This window comes from Zychaea mexicana (genome assembly GCF_025766255.1).
Source record: "Zychaea mexicana strain RSA 1403 chromosome Unknown BDB00scaffold_113, whole genome shotgun sequence".
NCBI lineage: Eukaryota > Fungi > Mucoromycota > Mucoromycetes > Mucorales > Lichtheimiaceae > Zychaea > Zychaea mexicana.
In genome coordinates, this window is record NW_026516776.1 from 120,740 (window position 1) to 146,777 (window position 26,038).

At 41.8% G+C, this 26,038-nt stretch overlaps 10 protein-coding genes across 10 annotated transcripts; 3 read left to right on the plus strand and 7 right to left on the minus strand.

Annotated features, from left to right (window-relative positions):
• Window positions 1–52: 52 nt before the first annotated feature.
• Window positions 53–1,462, plus strand: BDB00DRAFT_792024 (coiled-coil domain-containing protein 55-domain containing protein; the record flags this gene model as incomplete). Its single annotated transcript, XM_053121084.1, has 4 exons — window positions 53–403; window positions 501–640; window positions 730–788; window positions 864–1,462. The coding sequence occupies 4 exons, from the start codon at window positions 53–55 to the stop codon at window positions 1,460–1,462; spliced, it is 1,149 nt and encodes a 382-aa protein (XP_052974530.1).
• A 62-nt stretch (window positions 1,463–1,524) lies between these two features.
• BDB00DRAFT_849254 (uncharacterized protein) lies at window positions 1,525–2,441 on the minus strand. The gene has a single exon (XM_053125359.1). The coding sequence runs from the start codon at window positions 2,198–2,200 to the stop codon at window positions 1,685–1,687; it is 516 nt and encodes a 171-aa protein (XP_052974531.1). The 5' UTR covers window positions 2,201–2,441; the 3' UTR covers window positions 1,525–1,684.
• A 3,109-nt stretch (window positions 2,442–5,550) lies between these two features.
• On the minus strand, window positions 5,551–7,078 carry BDB00DRAFT_849256 (ER lumen protein retaining receptor-domain-containing protein). The gene is made up of 6 exons (XM_053125360.1): window positions 6,852–7,078; window positions 6,492–6,751; window positions 6,195–6,342; window positions 5,992–6,094; window positions 5,873–5,905; window positions 5,551–5,794 (listed from the first exon to the last, which is right to left on the minus strand). The coding sequence occupies exons 1-6, from the start codon at window positions 6,940–6,942 to the stop codon at window positions 5,785–5,787; spliced, it is 645 nt and encodes a 214-aa protein (XP_052974532.1). The 5' UTR covers window positions 6,943–7,078; the 3' UTR covers window positions 5,551–5,784.
• A 738-nt stretch (window positions 7,079–7,816) lies between these two features.
• Window positions 7,817–9,089, plus strand: BDB00DRAFT_849257 (uncharacterized protein). Its single transcript, XM_053125361.1, has 6 exons — window positions 7,817–7,965; window positions 8,052–8,114; window positions 8,249–8,329; window positions 8,414–8,693; window positions 8,803–8,852; window positions 8,913–9,089. Exons 3-4 carry the CDS (start codon window positions 8,311–8,313, stop codon window positions 8,620–8,622), a joined length of 228 nt encoding a protein of 75 aa, XP_052974533.1. The 5' UTR covers window positions 7,817–7,965; window positions 8,052–8,114; window positions 8,249–8,310; the 3' UTR covers window positions 8,623–8,693; window positions 8,803–8,852; window positions 8,913–9,089.
• Window positions 9,090–9,349: 260 nt separating this feature from the next.
• BDB00DRAFT_792027 (GTP-binding protein ypt1) lies at window positions 9,350–11,396 on the minus strand (the record flags this gene model as incomplete). The annotated part of the gene is made up of 7 exons (XM_053121085.1): window positions 9,350–9,550; window positions 9,651–9,878; window positions 9,972–10,019; window positions 10,144–10,220; window positions 10,296–10,339; window positions 10,408–10,411; window positions 11,288–11,396. 7 exons carry the CDS (start codon window positions 11,394–11,396, stop codon window positions 9,350–9,352), a joined length of 711 nt encoding a protein of 236 aa, XP_052974534.1.
• A 1,129-nt stretch (window positions 11,397–12,525) lies between these two features.
• BDB00DRAFT_792028 (t-SNARE) lies at window positions 12,526–15,033 on the minus strand (the record flags this gene model as incomplete). Its single annotated transcript, XM_053121086.1, has 9 exons — window positions 12,526–12,576; window positions 13,384–13,467; window positions 13,542–13,700; window positions 13,767–13,862; window positions 13,937–14,013; window positions 14,109–14,279; window positions 14,404–14,584; window positions 14,703–14,908; window positions 15,015–15,033. 9 exons carry the CDS (start codon window positions 15,031–15,033, stop codon window positions 12,526–12,528), a joined length of 1,044 nt encoding a protein of 347 aa, XP_052974535.1.
• A 1,320-nt stretch (window positions 15,034–16,353) lies between these two features.
• BDB00DRAFT_963972 (uncharacterized protein) lies at window positions 16,354–17,521 on the minus strand. The gene is made up of 2 exons (XM_053129762.1): window positions 17,311–17,521; window positions 16,354–17,188 (listed from the first exon to the last, which is right to left on the minus strand). Exons 1-2 carry the CDS (start codon window positions 17,491–17,493, stop codon window positions 16,580–16,582), a joined length of 792 nt encoding a protein of 263 aa, XP_052974536.1. The 5' UTR covers window positions 17,494–17,521; the 3' UTR covers window positions 16,354–16,579.
• A 1,440-nt stretch (window positions 17,522–18,961) lies between these two features.
• On the minus strand, window positions 18,962–20,060 carry BDB00DRAFT_60118 (uncharacterized protein). Its single transcript, XM_053117987.1, has 3 exons — window positions 19,659–20,060; window positions 19,429–19,580; window positions 18,962–19,321 (listed from the first exon to the last, which is right to left on the minus strand). The coding sequence occupies exons 1-3, from the start codon at window positions 19,945–19,947 to the stop codon at window positions 19,175–19,177; spliced, it is 588 nt and encodes a 195-aa protein (XP_052974537.1). The 5' UTR covers window positions 19,948–20,060; the 3' UTR covers window positions 18,962–19,174.
• Window positions 20,061–20,751: 691 nt separating this feature from the next.
• On the plus strand, window positions 20,752–21,725 carry BDB00DRAFT_772881 (SURF1 family-domain-containing protein; the record flags this gene model as incomplete). The annotated part of the gene is made up of 3 exons (XM_053120068.1): window positions 20,752–20,960; window positions 21,067–21,449; window positions 21,532–21,725. The coding sequence occupies 3 exons, from the start codon at window positions 20,752–20,754 to the stop codon at window positions 21,723–21,725; spliced, it is 786 nt and encodes a 261-aa protein (XP_052974538.1).
• Window positions 21,726–21,786: 61 nt separating this feature from the next.
• Window positions 21,787–24,443, minus strand: BDB00DRAFT_849281 (Mysoin-binding motif of peroxisomes-domain-containing protein). The gene is made up of 7 exons (XM_053125362.1): window positions 24,350–24,443; window positions 24,105–24,259; window positions 23,622–24,017; window positions 22,894–23,503; window positions 22,632–22,796; window positions 22,118–22,530; window positions 21,787–22,049 (listed from the first exon to the last, which is right to left on the minus strand). Exons 1-7 carry the CDS (start codon window positions 24,399–24,401, stop codon window positions 21,900–21,902), a joined length of 1,941 nt encoding a protein of 646 aa, XP_052974539.1. The 5' UTR covers window positions 24,402–24,443; the 3' UTR covers window positions 21,787–21,899.
• Between the last annotated feature and the right edge of the window lie 1,595 nt (window positions 24,444–26,038).

A 26,038-nucleotide genomic window follows, 5' to 3' on the forward strand; every position in this document is an offset into this window, starting at 1 on the left:
TTCCTCTATCACGATCAACTTGAACTTTTCGCAGTACTACTCATTCACGATCATGAAGTTTGGATTAAACGTAAAAGCTAAAAAGCCAAGGCCAAGATTTACGCCAAAAAACACATTTGCCCAAGACGAGAGCGATGACAGTGGAGACAACGACGATCAACAACAGCAAGCCTCTAAATCCGGCAAAAGCAGTAGTAGTACCAGTAAAGACAAGAATAAGCACCGCAGCAACGTCAATCAACAACTTTCCAAAGTCAACACAGCCAGTAAAAAGATCGCTGAAGAACATGCCAAAGCATTGCAAGAAGACGCCAATATTTTTGATTATGACGCCGTATACGATGATTTGAAACAAGCCGAACAAATTAAAAAAGAGGCCTTGAAGGGACCAGAAACAAAAAAGGTATATCAAGAGTTCGCATGGCTGTTGCATAGAGTAGGATAAAGTTGGTTGTACATATTCTTATTGCCATGTATTTGTGTTCTTCGTTTATTGCTAGCCAAAATATATCCAAGGGCTATTAGAAATGGCAGAAGTTCGGAAAAAGGATCGATTATTGGCGGAGGAGAAAAAGGTTGCTCGTGAACGTGAGGCAGAAGGTGATGAGTTTGCCGACAAGGAGGTCATTGTGACTGAAACGTAAGTCTTTAAATAATTGCTAGGAAGAAAGATGTTGAAAGTTTCGTAAAGAAAAAAAAACATGTGCTGACAGCTACGACATTAAATAGTTTTAAGAAGCATAAGGAAGAAATGGAACGAATTGAAGCCGAAGAACGTAAACGAGAAGGTAAAGGTTACAGATATGTTTATTATATGGACTAAATAAACAGTAGCTAATCGGATTACACTGTGTTTGTATTAGACGAGGCAAACAAGGGCAAGAAGATGGCATCCTTTTACAAACAAATTTTAGATAAAAAGGACAAAGAGCGCGAAGCAATAATGCGACACTTGAAGCAAAAGAAGGAGCAAGAGGCGAGTGGAAAGGAACAAAGAGACAAACAAGATGAAAAAGAAGCGTTGGATGTCGATCTAGCGAAACAAGCTGAAAGCGAAGGAAAGCAAGTCATGCTCAACGATAATAACGAAATTGTGGATCGACGGCAGCTGCTTGGTGCTGGATTGAACGTACGACCCAAGTTTGGCTCATTCGGCTCATTGGCCGACGAGAGCGCCCAAGAACGACAGAAAGAATATGATGAATACAAGCGCAAGAAGGTTGAGGAATACGAGGCACGACGAAAGGGTGGTGGTAATGCAGAAGAACGAGAACGATATAGCCAAGAAATCGAAAAGCAGATGATGGAGACACGTCAAAAGGAGCGTGAGGCTGAAGAAGAACGACAGCGGGAATTGGAACAGAAGGCTGCTACTAAACGTACTACGGATGAGGCAGCAATGAGTGCTAGAGAACGTTATCTAGCTAGAAAAAAGCAAAAGTTGCAAGAAACATCTTCATGATCAAAATATATCACACACATCACACTGAAAACGAGTATTACCAAGTACATAAAATATCTTATTTATTTATTGAGTATATCTTCTTGTACATACAATGAGTCGCCAAGTAGATGAGAAAGGGCCGTTCTATCTATAGTCAAGCATGTCAACGGGCCTTGCGCAATGATAGTCATTCTTTGCCGGATATGACCTTTGTTTGGAATATCACCGTCATTAAAATAATCACCTTTGTAAAGTTAGCACAACGAGCAAAACAAAAACCAAGTAATAACAATATCTAGAATGAGTAAATGAGATGTTTTGGCATGTACCTTCCTTCAAAAACATTTCAATAGTTCGCGAGTAACCTTCGGTTTCTGTTATGCCAAGTGCAGTGCCATATTCAATGATGAAGATTCTGTTGTCGGCAATTTGATCGCCTTGATTATACACAATTTGGCCATCGTGATATTCAACCGGCGTCAATGCATCCACAACCAGGTTCTGATCAATGGGATCTAGCTTATTGAATGTAGGAACCTTGTCGACGAGCCGTCTTCTGTTCAGCCGCTTGGATTCGGCGTCGTTGATCAACACGGATTGATAATCCTCCCGGCTCAGCTCTGAAAGGACCACGTCGTCCGTTGCAGCGACATACGACGCCGGCCATCGATGGAAATGTAAAAGCGATAGCGTTCCAAAACTGCCGCCCATCAGATAGCGACACTTGACAACATTGCCCATTCGTTCCTCAACCATCCCAGACTCCACAATGTAAAATCTGGAAATGATCAAAAAATAAAACGAAAGGTTGTGTTAACGAGTACGTATATACAGTTGGTCTACCAGTAGTTTTTAGCCTCTACCCATCACGTCCTCATGGAAAGCACTTACTTGTCGCCATAAGTTCCTTGCTGAGCAATGACTGAACCTTTCGAAAAGTGCACACCTGTATTCATAACTTGCAGTAGCTGATGATATTGTTCTTGATTTAATTGCGAGAAGAGAAAGTTATCAAAAGTTCCACAAAGAGCAATGGCTTTTTGACGGTTGGATTTTGGTGGGGTATCAGTGCTAGTGCTATCGGATGATGAAGACGCTGCCGTAGATACTGGCATAGCAGGTTCCGCGACAATCGACTTACGACGCATCCGAATGATTTCTTTCGGAGTCATAGCCTTGAAATCGACATTTGTATAGATCATATCCAAGTCATTGTATTCAAAGAATTGTTGTAGATGGTATCTGCCCCGTAAAATTTCTTGAGGGTAAGACATAGTACAAAATACATGAAGTTGATGAAGAAACATCATTGATGAATTATATAGTGACATAGCTAGTTAAATCAAGACAGATGTTTTATATATTAATGTTTTGACTGCTTGACATGTAGTATGTACCTAATTACTTGCTAAAATAAGAAAGCAAACAGTTATGATGTTACAATTACATTCATATAACATAAAATGTCGTCATCAACATTTCTTGCTTAAAAAACGCGAGTTAAACAATCACCTTTTGATCAAAAGTCAAGTAACTCGGTCCTCTCCGCGATCCAAAAAAACTAATGTGATGACCGAGATTATTATGACTATCTCCTACCTTATCATTGTATTTTACGGACAATATGATTTCATTTCAATTCATGTTATAGATTCTATCACCCGATTTATGAAAAAGATGTTGTCAAGAATAAGTCTTTAATCTTGATTGCGTCTTGACGTATCATCTGCGTAATCTTGGGGGGGGGAATGGAAAAAAAAAAGCTACAATCCTTTTGTGACACAGAACAACTGTCGTTCATTGTCGTCTTTGCATGGACAAGCACGTCATTTTCTCTCCAAATAATTTGAAAAAAAATAAAGGAACACTGTGTGCTCATCACTGCTAATCAACCTACATGATTTTGTATGAATAGTAATAAACTTATGCAACTACTTGTTTGCTAGTGGGGAGTGCATGATACTGATATTACGTATTTTCTAGGTATGCTCTGTTGATCTTTTAGCATAAGTCTCTCGTTCAATATACTCATTGCACGCCGGCGTCAAGTTCAAAAATCAGATTGATGGATCTTGCAATATAGTTTAAAATATTCTTTTTGGTGATTTTTGCTGTAATACTTTCGAGCTTCACATGATGCAATCATGACGAACCAAAACATTGCGTAATGTTTTGGAGCATTTACAAATGATTTGACAGTACAAATAAAATATCGTATTTTAACAAATTTGACATTTGTTTCAATTCATCTCTGCTAGGTTTACGATCAAACGTGAGGGCAGAAGTAAATATCGGGTTAGCATATACTTGACGTAGAGAAAAAGACAGACCTCATCCAGGGTCTCCTCGATGACATGGCTATGATGATTTGTAAGCTGTACTGTTATAGCCAATGGAGAGGTCGCGCAAATGAATCTGCTTGTCTTCGTACATGACGGGGCAGCAGATACAAAGAAAAAAGTTCTCAATACTCTCCATGTCATCATGCTTGCGCAATGCACAATTACGCAATTGATGCACAGGGGCTGTTACACGAGTTTTATTCTATTGCTTTTCCAGATTGATGAATCCATCGGACTGGTCCTCATATATGTAGCACCACAAACAATGATTTGTTCAGCTCGATGATGGCCCGGGGCTAATTCATTTGGTGAGCTAATCACACATATAAAGTACCAGCTAGAAGACATTAGTGGGGAATGCACAATAAAAGCTATGCGTTGATCATGCTAATGCTACTGCTAGCGATATAACAGGGGTATATGATGTAAGAAAACGGATTGAATCACTTCCAAGATAGGATAAACGTGAACACACAAGAAAAATAAACTTTATACCGTAAAGATAAAAGGTGGGATCTTCTATAGTTCAATATAAAGTTATCCGATGTTTTATTTATATAAGATGCCGTAATAAAATAGAAAAAAACAATAGGAATAAACGAGACAATGCATGTTTATAACTGTCAGTTCTCCTATAACTTTGCTTATCCAAGATATATAGATGGACGATCATTTCATGGTGTGCAACGTTCTTTCATTACTATTGGGAGAAACATAAACTTTAAATGCTGAGTAATGATATGATGATGATGGTTGTATCTTTTTGTTTACTCCCGTTGTTTAACAGCTTTTAACGTGTGAACAAGAGGGAGGTATCTCACTTAGAAGAAATCGGCCCTAAAAATGTCGTCATCATTGTACATTGCTCGCATATATCATTTGCCAATACACACAGTATAAACCACGAGATGATTGAAACCATCGGCTTCTTCCGTACCTGCCAGGGTCTACTTGATAACGTTTGCACCGCTATGTCATTATGATTTATCTGTCTTCTTCACTGTATAGCAGCGCTGAAATTCAGCTCATCCAGCTTACTTTTATGTATCAAAGCAAATAGTATTCCTTCTTATCCCGCTCGATACTATATTCAGACAAATCACCTTTCCTCTTTTAACCATTTACTCATTATTACCCTTTTACGATACTGTGCAATTAGATACGTGCAGATTTCATTATGGAACCGATCTCCTTGTTGATGTCAGAATAAAATCATTATGAGAAGACACAACAGCTTGTACCGTCATGGCTGCTATTTCGATCATCATTGTTTCTAGTACGCGTAGTGACTTCACATCATTGGCTAAATCGACCCAGTTGACAAAGCCTTAATGGGCAGTAGTATGTGTTAAGAATTCGGTTATCCGTTCCTTTGGAAGTGGGCATGGTTGCATAGGCACTTGAGCTACGCTTTTCCCCTTGATCCCTTGATTTTTTGTCTCGGTATAATGGCATTATAGAATAAGCATAGATATGATAGATTTTGGAACATTCTAGTTTAACTTATGCCATCCAATATCCTTTTAAAGAAACCGTGTTGTCAAAAGTGTCTTGTAGATCATCGGAGCCCATTGTCGGTATTTTTCATGTAATACAGTATGATTCTCTGATATATAAGTTGTCTTTCTCGGATCGTTGGTTAAGTGGATCAGATACTTCCGTCAGGTGATGTACACGGTCAGCTACTTTTGACCTTGCAAACGCAGTAGATAAGAGCATGTAATGTCTAGACGTAGAATGCGGTAGTAGTAATAACAATTATTGCTGGATGGAAAGTTCTCCTCATGAATCATATACCATTTTCATTGTTCATGTATTCCCTTGATGTCTCAACGCCATGTGTGCGTTACAAAGAATACATATAATCCATCGCGTAAAAGTTCATTTGTCGTTCGTGAAGAGAAAAAAAGAAAGGATGAGCCGATATCGTGTTTTATTTATACTATTGACAATAGGGGCTGAAGAGAGTACCGCGAGGAAATACAAAGTGACAGATTTTTAAACCATTCTATAAACACATCTATATTAGTAATGGTGCAAGAAGGATTGACCTTTCAAAATATGCAAAATATGAAATAAAGCTTACTTCGGTAACTCGAACTTCTTGCCCTTGAGAACCCTATTAAAACACCATCATCAGTCAGCCTCATAGTTCCATTCACAACAAATCCCTTCCCTGCTAAAAATAAAAAGAAATGCCCGTACTTGGTGTAGTAAATGTAGAAGAAGTCACTATATAAAGCCGTCTGCAACAGACCAGCAACCCATGCAATAATGTCGGTATGGTTTTCGTTCACGTAGCGATAAACTATGAAGATAGACACAGTAAGCATTGGATTTGTTAGTGTTAACAGGAAATCATCAGGTAAATGTAGTGTATTTCAGCTGTCCTAGTTAGATCAACTTACTCCAGTTGAGAATATACAATCCACGATATGCTCCTAGAGCAAACAAGTAATGGGTTGTGATCGTCTCTGCTTCACCTGTACGCTGAAGCATGAACAGCTGAGGCAAAATTGCAACGGACTCGAGCCAGATCGAGAATGACCAAAGGACCTATGGTAGCCCCAATGTTATTTAGTCACACACATCTATCGACATAGCCTGTCCAACCCCCTAACATGTCATTAGCGCATGCATGCACGCGCCTGCCACCTGAAACAGCCTCGTCTATATTTGTTCAAAGGATTCCTGCTCCTTCTTACCTCCAAAACAGTATATTCGTGAGGAAATACAAGTGCCAAAACGCCAGCGCCGCCCAACAAGTACTCGATACGGAAGGTATCCAAACTAGCGTCGTAAGTGGCCTTGAACTTGACTTTCATGAGGTACAAAATGTAAATGGATGAAGCAAAAAAAAAGATCTTCATGCAGGTGTTGTATACAGAGTGAAATTTAACGAATAGGTCAAGATAACGTGTCAGGAAGACAATTGAGTACAGTAACTGCGACTTGAATGAAATGCCTGTATTATCATACATTAGTCGTTTTCTGTCATTAGCTTTTTCCTGCGTTTTTCTTCAGCGTCGTTTATGCTTAAGGTATAACGGTATGGATATACTTGCCGACACATGACCGCGTACTCCTAATTTTCAGCAAGAGTATAAAAATGGATGCTAAATGCATCAAGTCTGCAACGAGTCGAAAGATATTCATTGCGGAGAAGGGGGGTTGTAGAGATATATTATGTATATGTTTTTCTAGAAGAGGGCAAAAAGAACGCGCGCTTTGGTTCTCGCCGCACGGTGTATGCGGTGGGGTGCTCCAAGCCGGCTTATTTGCGGGATCACAGCCGCTGCAAGAAATGGCGACAGCCAATCAGGGCTCGGCAAGTTTCGTTTTATGTATCGTCGTGTCCCAGCCATCGACAGTCTAAATAAAATGTGTAACATGAATTTCGTCGAGAAGATATATGGCAAGTGGTTGTCATAGCCCACCATCCTCTGCTTGTTGTCGTGATTAGCTATTATTCTTTCACGCGCTGTTTCTATAAAAAGATCAGTAAATACCGTTTCGACTGCTGTTCTTCAACATTATTCACCTATAAAACTGCCCTAGATATGACTTTCTGTTACCAAGGGCACGGAATACAATCTTAGCTGATTGTGAATATACCCGTAGACGAAATCAAACGTCTGAAAAGATGTAAGCATGTACAGTAACTATAAGAAAGAAACGATTATCCGACTCTGGCTCTGATCACAGAGTAAATGATACCGCACTCCATTTCTTCTTCAAATAAGACGGCTCCCATCTTAACCTCGCTGAGAAAAGGTTGCTGGAAGCAATAGGAAGGCGTGCATAACGCTGTGTAGTAGAAGCTTTCGCAGCTTATTATCGCCTGATGTATAAAGAGTATATACGCATTTCACTAGCACATACGCTATTGACCCCGGAATACTAGCAACAAACAGATAATACTCGTCTGAAAATTCTGCTACAGTAGTACGTACGACGACGTTTTATTGCAGGAACAATGAGACAATAGAGTTCACTAACGCATGAAAGTTTACAGTGAGCACTGTGTGACATTTTTATAATATACGAATCTTATCTAGGACTTATCAGAATCAACAAGCTCAATATTATATTCATCGAGGAGAAAATATACCCATGACGCCGAGAATAAGAAGCTTTTTCAATGCAGATCAGACCATCATCGGGCATGACAAAAAGAATCTGAATAGCATGTACATACATCGGGTCAGTTACTGTTACATACATGCATACGACGGAACTGTTATCGCACTATTTACTCTATGTACTTTTCTTTTTCATTGTTCCACCAAATGTGGGGTTGATTAAAAAGATAATCCCATTGCATCTGGCTACAACGTATGAAAAAGATGATCAGCAAACTGCATGCAGCAGGGAAAAGGATTACTTGAATACATAGCTTTTACATACGGAAAAGAATCAAACAGTGACACATAGTCACCAGGAACAAAGAGGGGGAACACACCTGCTGTGTATATCATCATTGGAATTAAAAGTCTTGAAATCTCGGCGAGTACAACAGAGAGCATGACTTTCTTAGCAGTGACTGATGGCAATGAAACATGAATAATGTAGAATGAGCTCACAGCAAGTTTATGCGTCACAGCAGAGGCAATGGTCCAATACATACGTTATTTTGCGCTGACTCGTGCACACACCAATATTTCATTCGTAAATAAGACCCTTTCGTTGATGAGGCAAGCAAAATGTGTATCTGTAAGATTAAAGTGTATTGTGACTGATCGGGTAGTACTGGGCCTTATATATGTAATTATAGATTTAAAGCAGTGCACCTTTGTCCAATCCCTCATGACAACTTGTGCTACTCATGAAATTTGACGAGCGTGCCTAATTTATTTCAAACATTAGCAAAATGGAATGTCATTGAAGCTCGTCACTCAACCCTTGTACTACACAAAAATGGTGCGTTAGACATTTGTAGGATTAATTTATAACAATATAATAACAAGAGAGAATAGATCCGAACTGTCGGCCTTGGTCTCTTTGTTAGGGTCATACCAGCGTGTAAACAAGTATGATGGGATCTCGAAGATCCAGCGAAGATAAAGAGGTAATATGAATTCAGAGCTTCATACGACATATTAACATTGGACGAGTATTTTTTAAGTAGACTCTGTGTTGTTAAGTTTTGATCTTTGTACGCACGGTGATACCAGAAAGCAGTGTAGTTATGCCAGCAATCTGAGGAAAAACGACCCTAGGAACACTTGGATGCCCTTGAACCAGAAATATACATCGTAAACAACCCATCAAACCATCAATATTATCGAATACACAAGAAAGAATTGGATTTAAAAGTATAGTAAGAATATATAGTATAGATAATGTGATTTGAAAAGGGATATACATAATGTGATGTTCGACGAGATATATATGTATCAGCCGCGGCATATTAAAGATCGAGAGAGTATAAGTGGTGCGTTTCTAGTATACAGCTTTCTTCAGCAGCAGGAGCAGTCATTTAAAAAAGTAAATTAAATCTGTCTGTGCATATACAATTAAGCAATTTGTTGTTGGGCGAGAGAGAGAGAGGAGAGAGATATATTTAACAGCAACCGCCGCCCTGGGCAGGTTGCACGGATGCACCAGGCGAGACTCTGACCGTTTGCTGGGGGTTGTTGTTGATAGTTGCACTTCCCATCCTATCCTTGATCTGTTTTGCCATCGTCAAAAACGCTTGCTCAACGTTGGTTGAGTCCTTGGCCGAAGTTTCGAGGAACGGGATTGACGTTGACTCTGAGAACTCCTATTGTTGAAAAGAAGAAGGAACACAACAAGAGTCATACGACGCACGGGTTGATAACAACGTGACATTGAAAGGAAGAAAGTTATTCTTTGATGATTACCTTGACCGCAGTAGTATCAACGACCTTTTTATCGGTCAAGTCGTTCTTGTTGCCGACAACCAGTTTACTGACGCCTTCAGCTGCATAACGTTCTATCTCTTTGAGCCACATCTGGAGGTTATTAAAACTGTCTTGGTCGGTGACATCGTAGACCACAATAATGCCATGTGCGCCTCTATAGTACGATGATGTAATGGTTCGGAAACGTTCTTGGCCAGCTGTATCCCACTAGAATAGACACTTGTTAGAGAAACAAACCCCCTTCCTCTTGCAGAATTGTACAATAAATACAGATGTGTGTGCTTTCAATAACCAACTTACGATCTGTAACTTGACGGTCCTGCCTTCAAGTTCAACCGTTCTGATTTTCTAAATATCCACAACATTTATTGTCAGTGTTCCGGGGCCCCAATAAGACGGCTTGTTCGCCCCCACCTCCAACAGCCTCCCCCATTCTGCTCATCCCGTTCTTCATTGTGAAAAAGAGACTCACAAAATCCACGCCGATAGTAGAAATGTATGATTCGGTGTATGTGTCGTCAGCGAAACGAAGCAAAAGACATGACTTGCCTAGTGATAAGCCAAAATAAACAAGTCCATTAGGAGACTTCCAAAGGTCTTTTTTTAAAGGGGAAAAGGACATACCAACGCCGGAATCACCAATGAGTAGTAATTTAAAGAGGTAATCGCTGGTAGAAATAGCAGCAGGTTAGGCAGGGAACAAGAAGGAAGTTTCTTTCTGTAGTGAATTGCTTACTATTCTGGATTCATGGCGCGGTAGTAGTGTTTAGATAGTGTACACGAAGAATAAAAATGTGGGAGAAGGAGCGGGTAAAGTGTATCGAAGCGTGTGTGCGTGTAAGTTGGCACTGGTCACTCAAAAGACCCTTCCCCCCCAGGAAGCAATACTGTACAAATAGGTGTAGACTACTAATGCGGCCATTACACATTTGGGGGGAGCACTTGGCAGCATTTCTTTCGGGACTGTGCACGCCGAAACGGGTTTGCGCTGCATGCAGCTGCTGTGTCACTTGAGCCGCACTTCAAAAAAAAAAGCAAAGAGAGAAATACGTGTATAAAAAGAAACATGAATTAAAGCCCTCTCTCTCCCACCCCTCTTCTTCTTCTTCTTCTTCTTCTTGTTTTCTGCCGATCTTTTTTTTTTCTTTTCATCTGCGAGAGAAGCCATTCAGATACAACCTTTTCGACTGCCAGCAATGAGATGAATCTTCTCGGTCTTGCCAACACCATCTCACGACGACTTCCACTCGAAATCGTACTCGTCATACTATCGCATCTACCGGTCCAAGACATCGTAAGGCTCGTCCAGGATGACAGCCCGTACTTTGACCGCCTCCTCCTCACCCATCCATTCTTCAACGACCGTCATCTCCATGTGCTGCTGATATCCGATCCTCTCTACTCGCCTGTCATCCAGGCACAGCTTATACCTGGAAGCAAACTTCCGCCAATTCATACTCTCGAACAACGCATGCTTTGTCTGCCGCCAAACCCGGCTTCTTCAAACATGGGCATAGCATCCTCAGCATCTTCCAAACCAACCATCCATTTCTCCCTCTGTCCACAGTTACGACTTTCGCGCTTCGACTACAACAGACATCAGATCGAATTCATACCGCCTGCTCCCGTTGACGGTGCAGCAGCAGAAGCAGGAGGATGCTCCAGGAACAGCAGCAGCAGCGCTTCCAGCAACTGGGTACAACCCACAATTCCAGCGGGCGTCATTGGTGTAGCCGTGATTCTGACCCAGAACAACGTCGTACTGAAGCGAAGTTTGCACGCCGTCAATCCTGTCCGAACACCTCTGTTTGAGCGTTCCCATGGTTACTTTGGTGGTCAACTGGAATTTGAGCATCATAGCAACGATAGGATCACCCGGCTAGCCAAGTGTTCTGTGGGCGTGGATTGGTTCTGCTGTTAAATACTGCTACCACCACTACTGCTACTACTACAATTACTACTACTACTACTACTACTACTACTATTGTTATTACTACGACAATTGCTGGATCTTTCTTTTCCGCTGCTTATATCATTTATCATCTGTTCTTGCTGTGTACATACTAAACTACTGCTCTTTCTCTACTCCTTTCAACATCCTTTTCATTTTGTCTAAATACACATTTTATTCATTTGGTTTTCTGTTGCACTCTTCTTTCATTTGCTGACGCGTCCTCGCACTGTTCCGACAAATTACATTGTTCTCGCATCTGCTCATCCATTGGTCATGATCCTCTTCCACGTGTTTGATCAACTCCGTCGAAGATCTGGAGTCAATGTTTCGCATTGTTCGGCGCTCGAATACTGCTTAACCATCATCATTTGTTTCAGGTTTGTCCCGGACGGGCGGACTGTTATTGCGGGACGACGGACACAACTGCATGGTTGGGGAGCAGAAAGGGGGCCATCGGGGAGAAAAAATCTCGGCCGATTGTAATCCAGCAGTCATAAAAAGAAAAGAGTGTTGAAGATCTTGTCAACAAACGTACTGGAGTTGCAGTTGACGAAATTTCTGAGGGGAGGGGGGAAACCAGACTGGTGGGATCAGCATCAATGGTACCACGTTTGTTGTATGAAGGAAGCAGGCAATTAAAGAATAGAAGACAATGGTAGCATTTCATTGGTGGTTTGTAATAAACAGAAAGGAGCCGAACATTCGAGACTCGAGAGCTAATTTATCGCGCATGTCTCAAGCGAGAAGAGTGGTGGATGTATATTCCATAGACACCCTATAACCCAAGGAAATCACACCGTTACACCAGCAAGGTACAACATCACATCCTGCTACATCACTCAACCCACTTTTATGCTCCTGCACAATGTGTCAAAAGAAGCAAGCGGGATGCTCTAGGTATCAGACCTCTACCTTCTCATCCAGCAAAATCATATTTCTCGTTCGCAAGAACTAGCAGAGCTGTAATATAGTATATACGTCACGTTTAAAATAAACTGTTCTAACATCACTGACGAGCATCGGATGATGACCCTAGACCAAGGTCGATGTTAGGCGCATTTCTGCCTTGTTACTAAAGTTAAACCTGTAGATGCGAAAATATGGCATTGCTTCTTATTTGAGGGTGATATCCTATACTCTGCACTCCTTGATATGAGCAGAATGAATTGACGCACAGCTTGTTATTGAGAATGTATTGGCAAGCTGAATTTGTGTGATAGCCCTTTGTCGGATATGTATGTACGCAGATGATGAAGGGAGAAGGTTGTAACATGCTATTCCTTGAATATGATAACAGTCAGGTTATGACATATTGACCAGCGTGTCATCTTCTTTGCACATACTGTTAACCAGAAACTTTTAAATGCATAATAAACTTCTCTTTCCTCAAATTATATGTATGATATACATAGCACGGTACACCGAGGGAGAAACAAGCCAAACATTTAAAGATTGGAGATTATCAGATGGATGAATATACTCGTACAGGAGTATTCGATATAGTAAATAATGCAAATGGCGACTTAAGCATCAGTATATAGCTAAGCGATTATACAATAAATGATATGTGGGCATAATAGATTCAAGGGAGAGTAGATAGAAACAGACAAAGGAAGTGGGCGAGCAAAAAAAAAAGGAAGCAGAGAGTAAAACGAAATGTCATTATTCGACGCCCTAGTACGTAAAATTACAAAGTGGGTTAGCATAAAGAGCACGTATAAGATGAAAATGCGTGCGCTGCTCCATTATCCCACTTACAACATGATCAAAGGCAAACCACCACACAAGAATCGCAATGACAACGCAAAGAATGATCACAAGCACAAGGCAGCACCATTTTTTCTACATTGATCATAAAAGCGAGTTAGGCTCTTGGCCCTAAACAAACAAACAAACAAACAAAAAGCATGATTTACCCCTCTTGTGGATCGAGCAAGATCAACCGCACGCTTGACGGCGCTGTTCCCTTCTTTGAGTTCGCCTGCTGTTTCTTGTGCACGATCGTCGATTTTGACCAAAACATCGCCCTGTTGCTCGACAAGCATGTGCATGTCTTGGAACAATTGATGCAGTTCCTACAACAACGGCATACATTTCTTGAGTGAGCCAAAAGAAACTGATGCATAGAGAATGAGACATACCACAAGCGTTCTTTCAATACGCTTAATATCGATATGGCGATTCTGTACTTCGGACAACACAGCGCGACTAGCACCCTGTCTGCCTGCTTGTATAATCTAGTGCACAAAGAGTCAGCATCCCATATGTAGCAACTGAGTCCTTCTCATAGGGCGCCATACACGTGGCTTACCGACTGCGTAAAGACTTGTGTGCCCTGGTCTGAATCCATGATACGATCCACCTCTTCTTCGGTAGCCTCAGGCTTCACTGTTCAGATAGAAAAAGAGCTACTGAGTATACCATCCTCCTCACCGCAATGAGGCATATCCAGTACATAGCACAAAAGTGGTGGTAGCACTGACCTATCCTGATCTGGCGTTCGACACGTTGACGATACTTATGACGGTAATCGCTTTCGATTTCCTGATACCGTCGGATGGTATCCAGAAATCGCTTTCGTACATTTTCACTCTGCGTTCGACGCATTTTGCTCTCGCCAGGATTATTCGATTGAGCATTGGTACGTTCGATTGCTGACAAACAGTAGTTAGGCATCCCCCATCACGCTTTATCCCCAATATCTTGTACTCCCTATCATCCCTTCTCTTTGGACGTCTCACAAAAACGGAAACCATCCTTTTTTTCCTTTTGGTTTACCAGTAATTCTGTTCTTGATAGTTGCGTTCTGAGCACGTACCGACTCTTGCAGCTGTTCCAGCTCGCGTGCATGATATTGCCATTGATCGTCGTTGTAGCTGGCAAGTGCCGTGTTGTGAAGTCGTTCAACAGCATCTATGTCGTTGTTGACGTTGGCAATCTCTTTTCTCACTTGATCGATCTAAGGGAGACGAAAGAAATTTTTAGTCACACCCAAAGCCAACGCGCCGGTAGCAATCATAGTAATATGGAACGTGATAATGATGATCGTGTAAAGGAGGACCAAAAAAAACGCAAACCTCAACAAGAAATGCATCCATCGGGTCCAAGGCTGCTGGTGGCCGTGGTGGTTGCAGCTCGTATGCATCATTATGGCGTGGTGTAGGTGGCGGTGGTGATTGTGCTCGGATGTTGTTGAACGAAGAGTTGTTGGCAGTGAAAGGATTATTCGCAGGACTGGTAGGACGACTGCTTACAGGGGAAGGTGAATGGTTTCGGTATCCAGCTGGTATCCGTGCAGGACCAAAATCGTCGCTTTATTGTTTTGTATACACACCTCATCTTAGTCTGTGCTTTTCATTCTGTGCACGATGTGCCCTCTTTCTCCGTACCTGCTTCGTCTTCCTTCATAGGAACCCTACAACACAGTACCGAGAATTAGAGAAGAATTAAAGATGAGGTTTAATGTATACCGAGAAAGGGTCGCACAAGGGTTGCATGGGTACCCTTTTTTTTCTGGCCCGCTTTCCCGCCCTACTTTAACAATAATGTATAGAAATATTAACCCCACTACTCACTCGAAATTCCTCGGTCCGATCGCGACTATATGCAAACGACATTATGCTATTGGCGTTGCAATTTCTCGTTTTTCAAGTGGTGTAAAGAAAGGAATGACTGGAATTTAAAAAAACAAAACAAAACCAGCAGGTGAACCGAGAAATAGTAACAGAAAGTAAAAGGAAAAGGAACGAAAAAAAAAAAAAGTTCTCGGGAGCCAAGGGAAATAAAAAGTACTGCACGACCCAACTTGGTCTTGACCAAATCCGTGCTTCACATGCTATATAGAAGCGTATGGGTGATGGAAATGTGTGTGTGGCCCTTATACTACTCTGCTGGCACATAGAATTCATGGTACGTAGGCGTGGTTTGCTCTGTTTCTTGGCAAAATCATAACTTTGATTGCTTTTACTACGGCCGAGACCTATCATGACGGTCCTGACTGTACTATGATATCCAATATGAAACATCGTCTGAGTCTAATACAGATGACGCGAACTTTTCTTGGCTTTTGATGTCATCCGGGCTACTGCTCCTTCATTGTAGGTAGCGCATGATAATAAAACGGGAAAGTGCAAAAGGGCGGCACTGACCATTTTTGAAGGGGCTCGGTCGTGCAAGGGGAGGTGCTACGCGTGCATGATGATAGGACTGTGCAATCAATACTGCTCAACACAAATTATGTGCATTTCTTCTTGTTCTGGCGTGTATTGACGACAGTGGTTGTGTTTCTTGGCAGAAGTGTGATGCGTGATGCAAGCCTACTTTCTCTCTCTCTCTCTCTCTATTTTAAGCTTTCATAAACATTCTCGTCGTCATCCGTGACGACAGCAATAGGTAGCTATTATTATCACAATACAGATATATATGGATATGCATTACTATTCATGCGCCGTCAAACTTTCTCAAGCAGGTGGAGTAAGGAGGTACACGCAATTATCCCATTTACGTGACCACACGTCGTACTGGGGATTGCAGTAGATGTTGCCAAAGTCTATCCACTAGAGACTGTAGCCATATACACCACACCCAGTGTGATGATGATAGCTGTTGTATATAATGGCAAAAGTGAACACCTGCAGCTGAGATTGTTATGCGTCCGCGTCAAGTACTGCCGATCTCGGATCAATGTTAAAGCTCTCTTCGAAGCACTTGCTAATCAAATGCTGCAGTTGCAGCACGAAGCATTCGTCCAAAACCAATACCACTGTGCCAGTCCACCTATTTCACTTTCACTATTGGGGCGACTTTTTTTTTTACTTCTATTGCGCGAAATCACACAATAAAGAAATTATGAAATGCACTTTAAACAAATAACAAAGCAAAGAACTAGCAATTAAATCCAACACCAACGAAAAAGACTAAAGAAAATGTACAAGCTTGTTGAAGCAATGAAAGTTTATACCTCTTTCTTTGCAGCAGCAGCAGCAGCAGCCGATGGTTTCGAGGACGAGGATGTCGCTGCCTTATTGCGCTGTCTCTGCAAAGCGTCATTGACGTGACGACGCGCATTTGCCTTTTCTCGCTTATCCTTTTCCATCAATACCGAGTCGCGCAACATGCCATGGAAACCGTGGTAGATTGCAAACACCATGGAAATGCAGATGAGTGTGATCGAACTCCAGAAAAGGATCCATTTGCCTTGAATGAACCCAGAAGCAAGCCAAGCAACGAAATTGATACGGGAAGGATACATCTTGATCAGATAATACAACAGCACGTTTTCACAAAGGTCCCAGCCCGTCGTCACCAAATGGAGCCACACGCCCGGTCGTACCCACTGAGGCGCTTGCTTGAAACCAAAGTACGTCAACAAGCATAATGGCAGTGTGCGGCATAGCAAGAATCCACTATCATAGAACAAGAGGCTCAGGTACGCTTGTCGTCCTTTGGCACCATAACCAACCAGAAAGTTATACACGTCCTCTGGCGTTTGTGGGTGATAGTATTCGAGAATATCGAGCGTTTGTTCTCCTGAAGCGTCGAGTGCACAATTGGGATTGACAATCTAAATAAGAAAATGCGGGTTTAGAAAACGTGTTGTGAAATGCACGTATAGCGTCAACAAAAGAGTTCGTATAAAGACGGTTCTCAATGTGTGTGCTCTCTTTATCACCCATTATTTTTTACCTTTGCATAGCTGTAAATCCGATCAAGACAGATCTTGGTCAAGATCGTCGTCAGAATCACCAGTCGCGGTTTGCACATTTGCTCACCCACAAACGTGGTAAGATTTGGAAAAGGATCGAGCCGATCGATTTTCTGGAGACGGTTCTTGATGAGGGTGAGGTAAGATGGGCTGTTGTTCGACATTGTCAAACGGGTAACGCTGGGAAGAAGGAAAAAAAACGGCGTTTGGCCAGGTGCCCCACCCCCGCGCGTGCTCTTTGTATGCCCATGCCAGCAACGTGGCGTTTATGCCTAATTCGGTAGAAATACGCTTATCGGAATGGCAAAAGCAAGCTTAAGCTCATAGGCAGTGGAGAATCAAGGGTAATCCTTTATCACTAATTTATTTGATGCGTTTTGTATCTTACACATCTATTGCATCTTACTTTTTTCATCAATATCCAATTCATCAATTTCGATCTATTGATCATGTTTAAAGATGTATCAATTCTTTAGGGTGAATCAAATTGCGAATCAAATTGCCCCCCCTAATAGCTGCTGCTAAACAGAAGAGTATTATTAAGAAAACGTGGCACACTCGAATCGTAGCAATGAATGCAATAATACCAAAGTCTTGTTTACTCAAGTTTTACAACGTTTGCTTCTTAAAAGAAGGATGACAAATGCGTTGAACTCGCGAGCTACTTTTTCGTTTGTTTGTGCATATTACTTTGAAATGTTTAAATTTTGTAGTGCTTGCTAGATCCGGCGCTCTTAACACGATTTTCTCTGATCGAGTTTCCGGAAAGCAGAATGTAAGTTTTTTGTTCATGATTATGCATAGGCTTTCTGCTTCTAGTTACAGAATGTCTTGTGCATGGAATACTACAGCTTTCTATGCTGAATAATTTACTCGCGCGGAAGTTGCTGAAGAAATCAATGACCGTGTTTTGTAATTGATGTGGCTATATCACGTTGATTACAGCTTTGATGCAAATGATGTACTTTTCGCTCTAAATATCAAACAGATTGTTGTCTAGATTCTGCAGATTGTATCTCAATGTGCCACTTTCGAATTGCTTGATATGAAACGGCCAAAGATGATGCCCGTAGGTCCACACTCCGTGTAGTGAACGATGAGCCCTTGTAGATGCTGCTACTATGTGAATGCTCACAGGAGCATGCTTTTTTAAGGTGCACATTCAAGAGACGATGTCGATTGATGCGCTTTCTTCTCACACGCTGGAATGATTCTGGAGCGTGAGCAGATTTCTATACTGCTGTTCCCACAAGACTGTGCTGATGAAACGCGCTTTTTGCTTGGGATGGCGTTTTCGCTTCTGTGTGCCGTTCTTTCACTTTATAAATCTTCGAGTTGGCATTTACAACAGTGCGTGGACAATATATTACTAGGCAACTCAGATATGTTGGTTACTGACTATAATTGTTTATCAAGTTGATCTGTTCGGACCGTTCATCTACGAGAAGTACTATGGATCCAGTACGTGATACTTCTTTGCGGCTACTTTTACAAGCAGCAACATACGCAACTTTTTAAGTGGGGTTTCTGATCATCATCCACTTTGCAAAACACTGATCCATAAGGCATGCTACTACTGTAAATGAAAGTCATAGTCAGCACCATCTTTTGTTTGGGTAAAATTGTGTAAAATGCCGTAACATGTAAAGTATATATTTTAAATACAAAATACAAATGAATGCAGGATGCTATTTTATTCTTGTTCTTGAGTTTGTTTTTGATATGATGATGCTGGATCTTCACCGTCCACTTTCTCCTTGTGCCATTTTTGCTGCATAGTCAAACGTTCGGTTAGCAAAAGCGAGCTAAAAAGATCACGGTGGTTCAGTTTTCACATGAGGAGACCTATTGACTTACTCTTTCCAGTTGCAGTTTTTCGTTCTTCTCCTTGAGCTTTTCTTTTCGTGCGTCACTGCGTCCACCGCCACCAGCTGTGAGTTCGACATTAATCTGTCTCTTGTTGAAAAAGGTATGATGGAATGCAAGTGCTTTCTATATACGACAAAAGTAGACAGCAACAAAACACATCAGTCTCCTGGATCTTGGCTCCTTCTTTTTCTGCCTAATACCATATGAGCAATCCATTGACTACTACTTACGGATAGATGATGGGAATCTTGAAACTCGATAAATGCAAATCCTTTTGGTTTTTTGGTTTGCTTGTCTGTCATTAAGCGAACGGTTGGGAGTTCGCCTACGGATTCAAAATGCTTGGCCAAATCTTCGGCCTTTGTGTCGAACTTCAAATTGCCTAAGTGATGGTTTATTTGAGTATGCGGAAGTTGGTAATATAAACCATGCTTAAAAAAGAAAACGGAAGATAACTTACCAACAAACAGAATAAACCGATTCTTTTTCTCTCCGTTATTGTTGTTTTTCTTGGGTCGTCTATTCCGTGATTTCTTCTTGGGTTGTTCTTCTTCTTGATCTTTACTTTGTTCCTTGTCTTCCATGTCCTCGGCTTTTCGCTTTTTCTTCTCATCGATCCGTGTCGATTCAGGCTGATCGGCAACAACGTCGACTTCAGGTACTGCATTCTCCTCAGACAATGCCTTGTCCTTTTGCTTTTTTCGGAAATCTTGGGCCTTCTTTTGTTTTTTGCTTAATTTGGGAGGCATGGCGAATATATTATGCAGTCGATGAAATTAGAGAGAGAAAAATCAAGCAAAAGACCCGGTGGCTCAGCGAATAGCTTTTGTTGTCAAAAGCCAGCGGAGTGGACCCAATTCAGGTGAAGTAGACGACTCACCTCGTTGAAAAAAGTGCAAGCAGACAATGATATTCCTTTCTTTTAACAATTCATCATACGCTTCTTTAGATCATAGCTCTCTAAAGGATGCAGCCCCAGTTGCTCCGTAACATGACAGAATAGCCCAAATTGAGAAAATAGACGATTGTTGTTGGGTTGGGTTCAGTATTAAGAGTAATTGAAGAGAGCCTTCCTACTATGATTCCACTTCAACAGTCTTGTAGAAGGATAAGTTTACATGGAGCAGAAAATATAGCTGTACTGGGAGGTTTATTGTACTGACATACTTGAGAAATAGAGATGTATAGTTGAAATGGCGCATCCTATGAGCCAGCGTATATGAAATCTTTCATGCTACCTGCTGGAACATGATAACCAAGTATCTTATTATATCAAATGATGCCAAAACCAAGATTGATACATGCACTTATAGCTTATCTTAAAGAAAGTGACCATTAGCAAAAGCAAGCAATTGGCTGTTGGATCATTATATCTCTTTTAAGCAGCTCAGTTACGCCGGGCTAGCTCAAATTTGCTGGGAACAAACAAATTGGCTGAGAACCTATTCTACATAAACTCTCTTCTCTCTTCATTTAACCTCAAATCCGCCATGGCAACCTTCCTACGACGACTTGCCCGGCCCAATGTTTTTACGCCAGCATGGAGACGATCTATGCAGACAGAAGCTTTCGAGAATACTGAACCTGTGTTTCAACGAAGACGACGATTCGGCCTCGGTACAGTGCTCATGTGCACCGTTCCATTTATTGCCTTTGGACTTGGAACTTGGCAAGTACAGCGTCTTCGTTGGAAGGTCAATTTGATTCAAGAAATGGAGGAACGTATGGAGAAGCGTCCTATCCCTCTTCCTCGCCGTATCAAGTAAATATCTATGTCTCTACTCAGTAATTTGCCCTTTCTAGACAAAATGTTTCTTTTGTTTGAACTAACAAGTAAACAACGACAACAAAAACAAATTATAATATAGTCAAGACGCGCTTTCAGACTATGAGTATCGCAAAGTATCTGTCACGGGCAAATATCGTCACGACCAAGAAATGTTATTAGGGCCACGCACACGCGGTGATGGTCAAGCCGGCTACTTCCTTGTCACGCCACTTGTGCGCGAGAACGGCACCACAATTTTGGTCAAGCGAGGCTGGGTCCCGTTAGACAAAAAGGATAAGCGTGTACGACCCGATAGTTTGACAGACGACACGGTGGAAGTCGAGGGTCTTTTGCGCATGTCCGAGAAACGCAACGCCTTTACGCCAGATAACGATTTGATGAATAATCAATGGTACTGGACCGATGTGGAGACCATGGCAAAACTGACAGGTGCTGAGCCATTACTAGTCGAACGAGTTTCATGTAAGCTTTTCATGTGTGTGGTGTATATAAAAGGAAAAGAACTGAGAGAGATATTGAATCCTTGTTTTTTATGATCATGCAGACCTATCGCCCAATACCGAATACACGTTAATAGATAAAGGCATACCGGTTGGTCGATCGCCTGTGGTCGAGGTACGCAACAGCCATTTGAATTACATAGTCACTTGGTATTCTCTATCCGCGTTCACTTCAGTCATGTTATGGCGTCTATTGAAGAAACCTGTCAACCGTCCAATGAAAGTAAAGCGACTGTAACAGACAGAACATGTATATAATTTTAAGACATCTACACTAAAAAACATAGAACATATTTACGTAATTTTCTAAACTGCAACGAAAAAAGTGGGGGTATCATGAACGCATTTGCGCATGTAGTAGAGGATGGGTGAAGATGAAGAGAGGGAGTGAACTGGGGAATATAGTGGCGGATTAATTGGCATCGTCATTGCTAGTGTCGTCCTTATTGCTGGTGGTGTTAGGGTGGGGTTCAAGATCAAATTCGGTTGCTCGCCTATCAAGAACGTTCTTAAGCTCATGAACCATACTTTGTGGATCCATTCTAGTGGACCGTTGGCGAACCTAGCAATAACCCACTTGATAAGTTTTTCTTTCAAATGGTTAAAAGAGAATCTCTTATTTGAGCTTACTTCTTGTTCCCTCTTGGCACGCATTTCAGCAATGCGCTCGGCTCGGCTCTTGGTGGACCGTCCGTTTGCATTGCGTTCAACCGTCTCCGCAACAGCTTCAAAGACGGAAGCTCTTGCCGGTAGTGGAAGATCAAAAACTCCGTTTTCTTCGGAATCAAACAACTTTTGTCCGTCCTGTGCCTCTAGCGACGGGGAAGGCAGAGGTGATGGTAGATTGTTTCCTTGCTTGTGTGACGACGCTGAAGACGATGGCGATGGATCGAGCTCAGGCGGCTCGAGAAATCCCATTAGAGCCTCACGTCCAGCTTCCCACTCGACAACCATTTGGCTAAAGTCTTGTTGAATCGACATGTATTCGCGCTTGAGTCGTTCTCGTAGATCCTCAACACTTGAGATTCCTTCACCATTGTCCGCTACAAAAAATGGTGTGTGATTCGACCCGCTACTTGATCAGCCCATGCATGCATGATAAAAGAAAAAACAAGCCTTTTTCCCAAGCCCCCTTCCTTCTTACCTGAAGTGAGCTGACGAATATCATCATTGCACAGATAAAACTTTGCTTCCAAGGTCCGCATCTGTTGATCCAACGAAGCCAATCTATGCAAGAATGGTTTTAATCTGCCGTCGGTCACCGAGCCGTTGGCGCTCAGCGATGCAGGTGATTCAACAACAGGTTTGTCTAGATGCATCGATAGTGTATGCAGCGGTAAATAAATCTGCGCCCGTACTTACTCCTGAGAGAGAAGGAATAAGAAAAAGAGAAAGAGAACACCTACATAATTCCGTCTGTAATGCGTCCATAATATCCTTGACAAACACCTTGGTCTCGTCCACGAGCATTGTCAGCACTGTATTCACGCCTCGCCATCCAGCCTCATAATCTCGACGCACCGAATCATGACCTTCTGACATGATATCTAGAGCCAACAGCTGCATCATACATTCTCGTCGTTTTGCGTGCATCAACTGTGCAAGTGCTCGCAGGCGCTCCACTGACACACCATTCTCATCCTCTTCTATCCGATCGATTGATGATAATGATGCGACAGAGCGTACGTTGTACATATCGTAAAGATGCGACAGGTTGTTTTTGTTGACGTGGTCGATCAGATCAATGATGGCTTCTTCGTACACAATGAATGCACGGCGTAGCATGGCAGCTAAATGGTTTCGTAATGCAGTGCATCGTCGGGATTTGCTACTTTGTTCAATGCGGGAGATGGGTGAAAGTGGCGTAGATAGTCTGTAACCGCGGGAAACCAACTCTATTTCTTGGATTGTGATCAGCGTACGATGGACTTTGCTATCGAGCGTCTCGGATTGTTCCATCAGTGTTTGTAAGCGGTTTAATGCGGTCTGATACAGTTGGCGTATCCCGGACCGGCGCTGATGATTCATTGTAATATTGGTAAGACAACAATCAATAACATTCGTGCAGATCCACACACAAACACACACAAACACATTCGCCATCAGCTCTGATTCCTCTCATATATATATATACCTTGTGTCGATAGACGAAAAACATGGAAACACCTCCAGTAAGCAGCATTGTCAGTGACAAAGCTGGGGTCGCAATCAATTTCAATGGCGCTGTTGGTGAAGGAGGTTGTTGCTGTTGCCGCTGCTGTTGTCGCTGTTGGATCATGATCGTTTCTGTGCCCAAGGCAACCAAGAGGCCGGATATGGTAGCGACAGTTCCTATGCTGCCCGCTCGGAACACTTTCTTTGTCGGGGTCGAGTAGTCGGTTGCGGTCATGTGCTGTTGTGCATGCTTTTTTTTGCTGGCGTTATGGACAGACATAACTTCGCTCATCAGTGGAGACGTGGCAACGAGATATTTGAACTTTTCTTCAAACTCGGTTTCTTCAGCGAGCGGGAGACATGTTGAAAACGTATCCTATATTTGGCTCTGTCAATAACACAGTTCAAGCTTTTCTTGTCATAACAGTAGTAATACAAGCTAAAAGATAAAAAAAGGGCTTACATGGAATAGAGACCGTCTCCAATAGTGATAAAGAGCGTCTGACCAACGCGGCAAGAGGATCTGTTGCGAAATCCACGAAGATGCACCCATCTTCTTATCAGTCATGTCGCGCTGTAATGAAGGTAGTTTCACAGTGGTTTCCACACTGTCAATCGCTACATATTGTTGTTAGGTCTCTTTTCAATACGTGTATATTGTTTTCTTTACTATTCGAGAAAATTGTTGTGCAGAAAAGTGAGCTTTACACGTTAAATATTCAGCTAAAGGCGTGTCTTCGTATACAACGAATTCTGTCATCAATGATTATAGTTGGTTTCAAAATGGAATAAAAGAAAAAAGAATGATAGACTTGGTTCCGATACTCGAGGCAGAAGGCCCTTTCCGGGTCCGAGAACATTCAATCTCAGGCATTGCAGTCGCATGTGTTGTGTCACTCGAAACAATAACAAGGGCGTGAAGCACACGAGTCATACCGTCAGCGACATTCAAAGGATCTCACCCCTCACTTCTGTTCACTTTTTGCGGTGCAGTGGCATCCAAAGCCCATGCCCTCTTTAGGTCAATATTGGTGTGTGTGACAATATAACAAGCCTGTGTTATGATGATGGCCTTCTTTCTACTACATGCTTACCCCCAAAATATTATACACCACTTTGGATAACCTCATACTGCTCATGATGTCCATATAGAAAACTACTCTATGGAGAATTAAGACTTGGAAATACATGTAGCAATGATTACAATAATTTCGAGATGCATACGGTTCATTGAGGGCAGTGTTATCATGTAGTTTCGAGCCGTACACTGGTTTTCATAGCACGGGCATTAATCGACTTTTTCTCTTGGAATTGTAGCGGGAAGGGCTGATGTTTCGAGATGATGCAAATAGTATAAAAGTTTAACAATGTCTGGGACAACAGTTAAGAATGTCATTTTTTCGTACTATTATTCTGAAGACCCAGTAGTAGGTTTTTATATAAACATTGTTATTATTTCCTAACAATGATAAGATGTGCTGTATCATATCACATCCCGTTCATCTGTTTGTTCAATTATGCCCCTAGCTCTATCTACTAAATCATAGCAATATATATGAAATCACGCGTCTCTACGTTTTATTTAGTATATTATCCTTGTCATACATGTAGATCATTATCTTTAGCTTATATCAATGCTTTGTCTGCTATTGTCAACGCAGCATGCATGTCACGAGGGCATTATTCTATCCAAAAGCTGTTGCAGATTGTAGAATGGCATTACTAGATTTACTATGTTATACGAATATGGTAATCAATGAAGGCTATACATAAAACCTCAAAATAGACTTTAAAAAAGAGCACGTCAAAGTGATACCGGCTTGCTACTGCTAAAAACAGCAAAGGGTGTTGATAAGTAAATATCTGTGAGCCCCGTAGAAATGTAAGGTAACCCGCTGATTGAATTAAAGAAGTACTCGTAGTTACAAGCTTATTCAAATAAAATTCTGAGAAACAAGCTGGTTAAAAAAACCATATCACGCAGGTGGAGGTGGCTACATGGAGAGACAATAAGCTCATTGAGAACGTGTAATTCATCATGTATTTACTCGCTTGCGTCTGGAAAGGAAAGGGAAATTCCGACTTTTCTTTTTGTAGTTAATGAGAAACATTTCGTCGGAAAAGAAGGAAAGGCGGCAATCCATGGTATGTTATAGGCTTGCAACTCTCGCACATTACAAGTTCGCATCCAGAATTGAGTGGTCGGTACAAGAGGATGTCAGCTCGCCTTATCGTATCCATCCACTGTAAGAGCCATTGAAGCTCTGTGCGTCGCGCAATTCGCAACTGAATGACTTTGCAGCAGGATCCAAAAACAGTAATCGGTGTTTTTTGCTGGTCACACCCAATTTGGGTAACCGAGCATCGCCGTTTCTCCGGGTTTTTCCAGGTCCACTC

Excerpts from the sequence above, each read along its gene's own strand:
- BDB00DRAFT_849254 (XM_053125359.1), bottom strand. The coding sequence starts at position 2,200 with ATGGTTGAGGAACGAATGGGCAATGTTGTCAAGTGTCGCTATCTGATG.
- BDB00DRAFT_849256 (XM_053125360.1), bottom strand. The coding sequence starts at position 6,942 with ATGAATATCTTTCGACTCGTTGCAGACTTGATGCATTTAGCATCCATT. Across the intron at positions 6,752-6,851 it reads GAGTACGCGGTCATGTGTCG|GCATTTCATTCAAGTCGCAG; the intron begins GCAAGTATATCC and ends ATGATAATACAG. Across the intron at positions 6,343-6,491 it reads ACGAATATACTGTTTTGGAG|GTCCTTTGGTCATTCTCGAT; the intron begins GTAAGAAGGAGC and ends GGGCTACCATAG.
- BDB00DRAFT_963972 (XM_053129762.1), bottom strand. The coding sequence starts at position 17,493 with ATGTCGAACAACAGCCCATCTTACCTCACCCTCATCAAGAACCGTCTC. Across the intron at positions 17,189-17,310 it reads GGATTTACAGCTATGCAAAG|ATTGTCAATCCCAATTGTGC; the intron begins GTAAAAAATAAT and ends TTTCTTATTTAG.
- BDB00DRAFT_60118 (XM_053117987.1), bottom strand. The coding sequence starts at position 19,947 with ATGCCTCCCAAATTAAGCAAAAAACAAAAGAAGGCCCAAGATTTCCGA. Across the intron at positions 19,581-19,658 it reads TCGGTTTATTCTGTTTGTTG|GCAATTTGAAGTTCGACACA; the intron begins GTAAGTTATCTT and ends ACCATCACTTAG. Across the intron at positions 19,322-19,428 it reads AAGATTCCCATCATCTATCC|AAAGCACTTGCATTCCATCA; the intron begins GTAAGTAGTAGT and ends TGTCGTATATAG.
- BDB00DRAFT_849281 (XM_053125362.1), bottom strand. The coding sequence starts at position 24,401 with ATGACAGAATTCGTTGTATACGAAGACACGCCTTTAGCTGAATATTTA. Across the intron at positions 24,260-24,349 it reads TTTAGCTGAATATTTAACGT|CGATTGACAGTGTGGAAACC; the intron begins GTAAAGCTCACT and ends AACAATATGTAG. Across the intron at positions 22,797-22,893 it reads CGCATTACAGACGGAATTAT|ACAAACCTGTTGTTGAATCA; the intron begins GTAGGTGTTCTC and ends CGATGCATCTAG.